At 44.6% G+C, this 10,234-nt stretch overlaps 2 protein-coding genes and 1 non-coding gene across 4 annotated transcripts in view; 2 read left to right on the top strand and 1 right to left on the bottom strand.

The window, feature by feature from the left end:
- The window catches only part of LOC149340534 (histone acetyltransferase KAT7-like), a 34,074-nt gene extending 30,760 nt beyond the window's left edge, over positions 1-3,314 (bottom strand). For both annotated transcript variants that reach the window (XM_089549345.1, XM_089549344.1), the window contains exons 1-3: positions 2,985-3,314; positions 1,728-1,788; positions 558-810 (exon numbers count right to left, since the gene is read on the bottom strand). In XM_089549345.1, the coding sequence (XP_089405471.1) occupies positions 558-810; positions 1,728-1,742 (268 nt within the window). In that variant the 5' untranslated portion in view covers positions 1,743-1,788; positions 2,985-3,314. The remainder of the gene's footprint in view (positions 1-557; positions 811-1,727; positions 1,789-2,984) is intronic.
- A 615-nt stretch (positions 3,315-3,929) lies between these two features.
- On the top strand, positions 3,930-4,002 carry TRNAV-CAC (transfer RNA valine (anticodon CAC)). Its single transcript has one exon. It is a non-coding gene; the product is annotated as a tRNA-Val (tRNA).
- A 774-nt stretch (positions 4,003-4,776) lies between these two features.
- LOC149340536 (uncharacterized) lies at positions 4,777-6,476 on the top strand. The gene has a single exon (XM_089551283.1). The coding sequence runs from the start codon at positions 4,985-4,987 to the stop codon at positions 5,867-5,869; it is 885 nt and encodes a 294-aa protein (XP_089407409.1). The 5' UTR covers positions 4,777-4,984; the 3' UTR covers positions 5,870-6,476.
- The last annotated feature ends 3,758 nt before the right edge of the window (positions 6,477-10,234 follow it).

The following is a 10,234-nucleotide window of genomic DNA, read 5'->3' on the forward strand; positions in this document are numbered from 1 at the left end:
GTTCTGTATGGTTTCGCTTATGACACCATTCCACAACCCACTCAGCATAGACAGGGCACCTAAGAGGTTGACTTTTAGGTCTCTTCCAGTCTTCAGGTTCGGCAGGGTTCAGTCAGATGTTTCCTAGAACTGATGTTCACAGCGCGGACAATCCCCTGGCCCAAGGGTTGCAGCACCAACATAGCGTTGGACAGCAGGAAGCAAAGTACAATGTTACTGAAACTGGCGCTGCACTGGTGGGCACAGCATCTTAAACTCTAAGCCTTGCCAATGCCAGTCCTCCAGTAGGGACCCAAACCTGTGGCTAGCTCACCTGCAGCTAATTTCTGGATGCAACAGTTGAGAACAAATTAAGGCACTTGTCAACATTTCAATTTTGTCTTACTACAATAGTAAAAGCCAGCATAGCATTGAAATGTGCAACTTCCTCCAAACAACATCAACCACAATGTTGTTCTTTTTCTTTTTTGCCAAGCACCTTTACCAGTACAAGGCCTTGCAAGTCACTTAGATGCCAGCAAAACAGTTGTGCATGCACAGATATGCCTGTTCCTTACCCTCAGAGGGCTCTTTGAATGGAGTCTGAGGCGGCGTCACAGGCGTCACAGGTGCAGAGCCATTGCTGGAGGCAGCAGAGGATGGAGCAGCAGGAGCAGGAGAAGCGGTGGCACCAGCCGTAGCCTTGACAGCAGGGCCAGTGTTGCCGGTGACCGAGGTCTTGCGTGATTGGCCACGGGTGACCACATGGGGCAGCTCCACCTCACTCTCGTCTGAGCGGGACCCCTCCGAGCTAGTACTCTTCAGTTGGCGCTGGAAACGTTTGACAGGCACAAACACAATTAGTGTGCAACAAAGGTAGAAAAATTTAATGTAATTTCAAGCCGCAACAATTCACACACTGGGAATGTCAAACAAATGCATAGCCAACAGCCTTAAAGAACACCCTAACCAATACAAAACAAGATTTTAAAATATCACTAGCTATAAATTGAAACAAGTAAGTTAGGAAGCGCCTGTCAATGACGCAGACACTTTGTTTGTTACTTTAGGCATGAGATCAGAACCAGAGGCACAGCACCAGTGTTCTTGCAAAGGGACTTGTTTACAAGCCTAGATGACAAGTCCACAGGTTGGAAAACCAGAACCATGCAGCTCTTGACTGATCTTTCAGTCTTTCCTTGCAAACTGCTCATGGTCCTTTAATACGTTACATTCATTAGAACTGCACACAAGCGTATAAGTACTTGCCAAAGCAATACTAAAGAAAAATAGATATATTAGGATGCAGTCAAAGAATGCACCTCAAGTATAACTTTTGATTTCTCTTTCTGAGAAGTTTTCCTCTAAAATGGCCCCCATAATGCAGAAGTAAATGCAAAAGTACAAACAAATTCTGTTCTTGAGAGCGAGCTAAGCATATTCCTTCACACTGCTCGTGCCAGCACACATTGAACAGAATAAGCAAATCCTACAAACATAAAAGCCTTCCCCAAAGTTTTACCATGTAAAGAGCAGATATGAAGTGATATGTGCAATCTAGGAAGGGTTTTGTTAATACACTGCAAAACATTGGTCTACTAAGTGCGTAAAGTTTGCCAGAGCAACACTGATGGGTACAAGCCAGAGTAAATTTTCAGAACTGTCATGATACTGGTGGGTGCCATCAGATGTTGACATTTTCAACGCAGATAAAACTGACTTGTAATATGCTGGTGCAGCACACTTACCCTTCTCTTTGGCATGGTGTATCTTCTTGTCGATGTCTGCCTTCCAAGTTACATGTGACCTCTGCACATGCAAGAGATGATAAATGCAAGTAGGTTTCGAAGTCGTTTAAAAACAACCCAAGGCTGACACAAAGGCTACACACAATTCTTCACTCTTTGTGCCACAACACCGGGCCAAGCATAAACGTTTAGCCATATTCTTACGTCAAAGGCACCGGGAAACTTTGAACATTACTTCGCGCAGCACAAGTCGCATTCATATTTGTCCACGCAACACTTAAGCAAATCGCAGCACCTTTCTACACGCCGTAGTTTGCGTAACACGCAATTACAAACTTACGTATGCATATTAGAATAACGAACGTCGAATAACTCGCAGTAAAACGTTGATCACAGTTAAGACTGCAGTGAGCTACAAAATAGCAACTCAGTTAAATTTGAACAGCAAACGCGAACAGGACTGGTTCAAAGACCGCTGGCGCCAACATACATCTGCAGAACGAGCGTTCCCACTTAAAGCTTTAGTGCACAGCTACAGTATTCAGCATGACAACACATGAAACTGCACTGTTACACTTCAAAATGCCTAAGCAGCTTCTCCACCAAACGCGGAAGCTCCCCAGAACGTAAGCTTGGACGGCGAATTGCTACGGTTTTAACGCTTTAAAAGCCGACGAATTTCGCGCCTAATTATAGCCGCACCTATCACTTATAAAAGCACGTCAGGCAGATGTTCATAACTAAAGCCGCTTCTGGCAGAACTGGGCGTGACGTAACGGTTGTTTACAAACGCCAGAGGTAGGTGCCGAGCCGTTATCTTTCGAGGTTCTCGCTACATACAGTCTCCGAAAGAAAGCCAATGTTTCGATCGGTGAGGGCGTGCGCTCATATTACGGTTCCGCTGCACAAGCACATCTGATCTAATAAAAGTAACAGTGGTACAGGCTCAAGCTATGCACACGAGCTACCTACCAATCGCTGTGCGCGATTGATGCCGTGGGCCGTAGTCATGCAACGCCGCAGTAACGCAAGCCTTAATAACTACTCAAAAGCTGAATTCCAGAAAATTTCGAAGCTACTTCAATATAAAGTTCGCTGCCAGAAGACATCTGAGGTTGAATATGGATTGTTTTTCCCTCGACAAACGATCTGCCACGGCGTTCAGTTGCAGCGCTTGTACGATAAAGATTCACCACATATGAAAAAAAAAAGAGTGAACATCACGGCACCGAGGTGTCCACAGATATCAGTACTCACCGTTAACCTACCCTGCTTTCATCCATTTGTTCATTTCATTACAAACCAAACTACACAGGTTTGATCCACCTATGTTCGCCCATTCGCCGCAAGCGTACACACGCACACACAGATAGTTAGGCTTACGCGGCCTGCGCGACGCAGCGGCGAAGTAGCCCGGAAAGGTCTTAAACGTCAAGATGTATGTCTAAAATCGTAAAGAAGTCCTTATAGTTTATCCTAAAACCTCAAAACAGCTTAAACAAGCGCTAACCCCTGGTACGTGGGGTTAAAATACCATTTCTTTTCCACTATCGCAAAGCAAAGTAGCAGATAGCGACCCCTGCTGCATGCTGAAGCAGGAAAACAAAACCGAAACTATTTAACCTGTCCCATTTATGTATAACACTAGTCCGAGATCGCAACATATTAAATTTGCAAGCAGTATCCCGAAACACTTACCTCTGTTTCTTTACTATTCAGGGCCGTGCGGTGTAATTATGTTGTTGCCTTTGTTCGTTGTGCCTCTGTGCGGTTTACGCTCACTCGCTCGGGCTGAGTGACGGACAGCCGGCACAGCTGTGCAACGTTGCCGAAGAGAGCCTTTGACTGCCTCCGACCGTTTTCACTGTGCATGCAGCTTGCATACTGGCATTCCGCTCGCATCGTCCGTTTTTTTATTTCTGTTTTCAGAACTGCGCAGAAGTCTCGCGAAGATACATGAAGCTGTACTGCTGCTAACGGCACTTGGAGCGTCGGACATTGCTAGCCCGTGGAAGTGCGGAAATGTCTATGCGCAATGCTGACGGTAGCGGGGCTGGCATGTGTTTGCAGAAAAGGGCTGTACATACACACAGGTGATTACGCGTGTCAAATAGTGTAAGTGTTAAAAAAATAACTCGAGAAGCAAGAGGACACATGTGCGTAGACTACAAATTATTAAAATGATGCACTTCGGACAGGCCGGTTTCCGTGGTGTAGTGGTTATCACGTGCGCCTCACACGCGCAAGGTCCCCGGTTCGATCCCGGGCGGAAACATACCTTTTTTTTTCTTGCATGTTTTTTTTTGTTGTTGTTGGCGTATCGGTACGATACATACACTCACATAGGGCAGAAAGGTTCGACTTACACTAAAGAAAACGCAGCAAGTTATGCAAAGGAAAAATGATAGGTGTAACGGGAAGAGCGGGTGAGGGAAGAAACGCGGGTGAACGACATCCTAATAGAAATCAAAAGGAAGAAATGTGCTTGGGCAGGGCATGTAATCCGAAAGCAAAAAAACCGATGGTCCTTAAGGGTAACGGTGTGGATTCCAAGAGAAGGCAAGCGCAGCAGGGTGCGGCAGAAACTTAGGTGGGCGGATGATATTAAGAAGTTTACATGCATATGATGGCCCCAGCTGGCAAAGGACAGTGTTAATTGGGGAGAGCGAGACATATGTAAGAGGCCTTTGCCCTGCAGTGGGCGTAGTGAGGCTGATGATGATGTTTTTCGCTGTTCACAATCGGAGCTGGCCGTTGATGTGGGCGTATAGCCCCACTCATTTTATGGCCCATCTCGGTAGCGCGTTCAGCCCCTTCGTTTCAACTTTTCCAAGCAGCCGTTCGCGCTTGGTGTTCGGCTCCCGAGCACGGGTACGGTTATGAGGCTTCACCCCCCCCCCCCCCCCGAAATTTTTTCTGTCACGCACCGCTGACCGCTGAGTGGGCATGTCAGCAGCAGACACGGCAACATGCTAAGCAATCCCTTTTGCTTTGCACTTCAGGTCTTTCTCGGAGCCCTGTTAGCGCCGCGTGAGTGGTATCAAGCGACACGTGCGAACCATGTTCAAGGATTCGATGCCGTATCAGCAGTACTGCTTTCCGACGGAGTCATCACTGAACCAGACCAACCTTGGCTATCAGCTTCCACACCTTTGACGACATCGGGGACGTCATGTCACGTGGCTCATCCATCGACTATAAATCTACCACCGGAGCTTTTCTTCGCCAGTGGGCATGTCAGCAGCAGACACGGCAACATGCTAAGCAATCCCTTTTGCTTTGCACTTCAGGTTGGTAATCTCAAATATGAACATTGTTATCGAAGTGACGATCGTTTTTTAGTGCTGCTGCCCTGCCCACTGAGCGTTGAGTGCTTTCTGTCTTGTGTTATTACATTATCGAAAGATCTGTTGTCTTGTGGCGATATTGAAGCAAATCCTGGTCCAACTGAAAAAGAGATGCTATCGGAGTTACTAGCAGGCCAGGGTAAGATTACTTCAACAATGGAGGGCCTACAGGCATCACAGAACAAGATAGAAGACAAGCTTTCCTCTTTAACTGAGCGGATTGACGGTATTGAGAGACAGTTATCCGGCCTAAATGTCTTAGCCACGAAGGTGCAAGATATGGAATCTACCATATCAGAACTTCAGGGGCAGCTTACTTTAGTTAGAAACCAGATGGATGACCTAGAAAACAGAGGTAGAAGAAATAACCTTATCATTTACGGTATAGAGGAGGACAGCATTGAGTCTAACCATGAACTGGAAGAGAAAGTAACAAACGGCGTTTTTCAGGAAAAGCTGGGTTTAACGGTAAGTGGCGTCGAAAGATGCCATAGAATGGGTAAAAAGGAAGCAAGCAAGGTGCGACCTGTCATTTTAAAACTCCTCGATTTCCGTGAAAAAATGTCCATATTACAATCATGTCATAAGCTCAAAGACTCCGGAATATCAATAGCTGAGGATTATTCAAAACGAGTTCGAGAAATACGTAAACAATTATGGAAAAGCTGTAAAGAAGAGAGAGACGAAGGAGCCAAAGCAAAGTTATTATTCGATAAACTAAGCGTTGATAACGTCCTATTTGGTTGGGACGAAGCGAAAGGTTCTCGCTTCAGGCTTAAAAAGAAATCAAACTGACTTCTCACCAATAAACCTCGGACCCTGAAAATATTAAATGTTAATTGCAGGAGTGTTCTAAACAAGACTGCTGAGTTGGAGGCTCTTCTGCTTTTGCACGATCCAGAAATTGCGGTTTTGACTGAGACTTGGCTTAACGACACAGTATTTGACAGTGAGTTTGTACCCATTGGCTACAGTTCGTACAGAAAAGACCGTGATGGTAGAGGTGGAGGCGTTAGCATACTCTTTAAGTCAACCTTGCGAATTTTCCCAATGTCTGATATACCCAATGTAGAGTGTATTTTTTGTAAAGCATACTATGGAAATGTTAGATATGTTATTGCAGCAATGTATAGGCCCCCTAGTTCTACCGTTTCCGTTCTAGACGATCTCAAACAATATTTGTACACGAATGTCAAACTTGGTGATCGTATTATATTGTCAGGTGATTTTAATTTACCTAATATAGACTGGTCGACGTTCTCACTTGAAAAACATGACGCTTTAGGTGAAGCAATGTTGGACATTGCTTTTTCCTTTGATTTATTGCAAATTGTGGAACAAAGCACAAGAATTCAGGGCAGTTCTCAGTCAGTCCTTGACCTATTTTTTGTCAGCGGATCAATAGGCGCACATATAAATTACGAAATAGTACCTGGAATTTCGGACCACGAAGCTGTCCTACTCACCATTGCTGATGCCGTCTTGGATAGCAAGCCTAAATTTCCATCTTACCCAAACTTTTCTCGAGCCGATGATGTATCAATCATTAACATACTTTCGCTTAACTTCGATGCCTTTTCAGATAGCACGGATGATGTGCATTCGCTTTGGTGCAGGTTTAAAAATGTAGTAAAAGAGTGCATTGACCGTTTTGTCCCGCTGATAACTAAAAAGAAAAACGGCAGGAACCCCTGGAGCTCCCGTGAGACGTTACGACTCCAAAGGCAATTGAAGCGTCTTAAGAAAAGATTAAAAATCCATGCTGCACAGGCGGTCAAAAAAAAGATTGACGAAATTTCCTCCCGCCTTAAAAATCGAGTATATGCCGATAAACAACGCTACTATGGTGAATCACTGCCCAGTTTCATAACTACAGCTCCTGAAAAGTTTTGGCGTTCTATTTCTCCGACTTCCAAGGAATGTGATGTATTTCATGTTGATGGTAAAGATGTGTGCGATGGCAAGGAAATAGCAAATGCATTTAATAAACATTTTAAGTTCGTCTTTACTAAAGATAATGGCGTAATGCCGTCTTTCGAATTACCTACGTCACCTATACCCGATGTTAAAATAAGTGAAACAGGAATACTAAACATGCTTTTAAATTTGGACATTAAAAAGTCTTGCGGTCCGGACAACATTCCAAACACATTTTTAAAGCGGTATGCTGAATGGACCTCAAAATACCTGCACGTTCTGTTCACGAGATCATTGTGCGAGGGACAAGTGCCGAGCGACTGGAGGACTGCCAGAGTGAAGCCACTACATAAGGCAGGAAAAAAGCAGTGCATTCAAAATTACCGCCCAATTTCTTTAACATCTACGGTATGTAAACTTTTGGAACACATAATTCATAATCATATCTCAGAATTCTTGGAGAAATATAATATACTTACGAAGCATCAACATGGTTTCCGAAAAGGCTACTCTACAAATACCCAATTGGTTCTAACAGTGCATGACTTTGCTAAATCAATTAACAATGGGAAACAAATAGACGCTGTTTTTATGGATTTTTCAAAGGCTTTCGACAAGGTGTCTCATAAAAAGTTACTTCACAAATTAGGCGCAATACTAAAAAATTCTCAACTAATTAACTGGCTTGCGGCTTATCTTGAGAACAGAGAACAATTTGTTGTTTTTAATGACCACCATTCAGAACGACTTTCAGTTGGCTCTGGCGTCCCGCAGGGCTCGGTGCTTGGGCCTCTTTTGTTTCTTTTGTTTATTAATGATGTACTGCATGGTATTCCCGTTAAGGTTAAACTTTATGCTGACGACTGTGTATTGTACTCGGAAATAGAGAACGCCGCTGACCAGGAACTGCTGAACAATGCCTTAGGACAAGTTGTTGCCTGGTGCAAAGCTTGGCAAATGTCAATTAATTTTCAAAAAACTGTTTTTATGACCATTACACGCAAGAAGCACAAGCTTAAATATCCATATGCTACTAACGACATATTTCTCTCCGAAGTAACACACTACAAGTATCTAGGACTCTGGATCACTAATGATCTCACTTGGACTAAGCACCTTGAATATGTAGTAGCTAATGCTAACCGCAAATTATTCTTCTTGAGGAGGGCTTTGAGACTTTCCACCCCTTCTGTCCGTCTGCTCGCATACAAAAGTGTAATTTTGCCGATACTAGACTATGCATGTGTAATTTGGGACCCTTTCACCAAGACTAACATCGCCAAGATGGAAATGGTGCAAAGAAAAGCAGTTCGCTTCATATATAATAGCTTTGGACGTACATCAGTAACCGAACTACTAATGAAAGCAAACCTGCCAACATTAACGCAAAGAAACCGTGTATCACGACTAAAATTCCTCTTTCAACTTATTAACGGTCATTATAAAACCGACCTCACGGGAATAATTAGTTTTTCATCTGGGTATTCTACAAGGCAGAGACACAGTCGCACAATAACCGCCTTTAGCACCCATAATAACTGTTTTAAGTATTCTTTCTTTCCCCGAACAGTAACTGAATGGAATCTACTAACCAATGATCAAATTTCAAAATCATCACTGTCGGCATTTGTTTTAGGTATTGTTTAGAAACGTGTTGTCTTTAACTGTTTATACGCTCCATGGATCTAATTTGTATTATATGCTTTGTCTGTGTTATTGTTTTCATTATGTATTTATTGTATCCCACCCTGCTAAAATCCCCAGAGGGGATTGCAGTATTGATAAATAAATAAAAATAAATAAAAACAACCACCGGCGCCAGCAGTCATTCTGGATTTTGTCACTCTTTTTCAGACTAGAAAAGACATTTTGGCGCGAACATTGCTAACTCGGGTTGGATTTCGTGGCAACGCACATGCGCCTGGAGTCACGTAACGCAAGCATCAGTTAGCATCATGATCAAAATTACCATTCTGCTATCATAGTTTAGTTCTTGCCTGGATCGTCTGTGTTTCCGTGTGTAAAGTTCACTATCTGTGATTGCGCAAGATGTTTATTTGCCTTGTTTCACGCATTATATAGAGTGACTTTTGCTTAGATACATTGATTTAATGGAGAAATACGTGTATTTAAATATCTTGCTGCGAGGTTTCTGTATACATACAGTAAAGTTTCACAGGTTCTTCTGCTTTCCTCCTTGCACCAGGGGTGCCCCGCCAGAGACGGTTTATCTAACTCGAAGACTGAAGCGTTCCTTCGCACCAGCGGTGCCCCGTCAGAGACGGTCTTGTGATGAGCTGACACGCAGGGATCAAGGGAATACTTGACGATTTATGTACATATATTTACAGTAGATACACAAGTTCAGGCACTAGAGACAAATTAAACAGCAAAAGGACAAAACAACAAAAAGGTGGATCTGACTAACACTAGGGGAGGCCCCTACTCGGCATAGCCGAAGATGCATAGCATCTCACCTTAGCGCAGAACCCCGCTTCCGGCTCCGGGGCCCGGTTTTAAAGCCTTAAAGGCCCGGCCCACATTTGGTCGCTTCCAATCATGTTGCACTGCTCACATGATTGGTTTACCGAGAGCATGGCCAGCCCTCCAGGTTCCGCAGGGCAAAACGCCCTTTCCACAAACAAAAACGCACGGTCGTGCCAGCACGTGCGGAGTCGGAACATTCTCTCCGCCACAAAATAAAATAAAAACAAACACAAATATACATTCGTGCCAGCACGTGTGCGAATCGGTACCGCGGGACGGTGGACACCCGTAGTCCCCGGCGCGTTCGCGAGCGGTCGCGTTCCAAGAAAGGAGACGCTCCGCTTTGAGCGCCCCTAGCCGCGTTCCAATGACCCCACGTACACTGCCGATCCCTTACACGCCCTTCCCAAGATTCTACAAAGGGCTCAAATGCCACTTTTTAGAATTATAACAAAGGGATCGGTACGGGTCACAAAACCACCCTGTGGGCGACATGCCGCAGCTACACCAGCACTGGCGCCAACAAAACCAAAAACAAAAAAATGCACACGCAACATAAGCAAATTCCACAAATACACACGGTGGCATGCCTGCCGTGCGCCGTAACACGGCGTCCAAACTGGTGGGTTGCACCCAGTTCACCACCTCCAAGTAGACACCCTCGTCCTGCTCGCGAACGAGCACGCACACACACACAGACACTCGCAACTTGAGCGTTCAGTAGCACTCGCACGACGTCCGTAAGTGGCCACGTGA

Source organism: Amblyomma mixtum, chromosome 6 (genome assembly GCF_055824585.1).
Source record: "Amblyomma mixtum isolate Tamu chromosome 6, ASM5582458v1, whole genome shotgun sequence".
NCBI lineage: Eukaryota > Metazoa > Arthropoda > Arachnida > Ixodida > Ixodidae > Amblyomma > Amblyomma mixtum.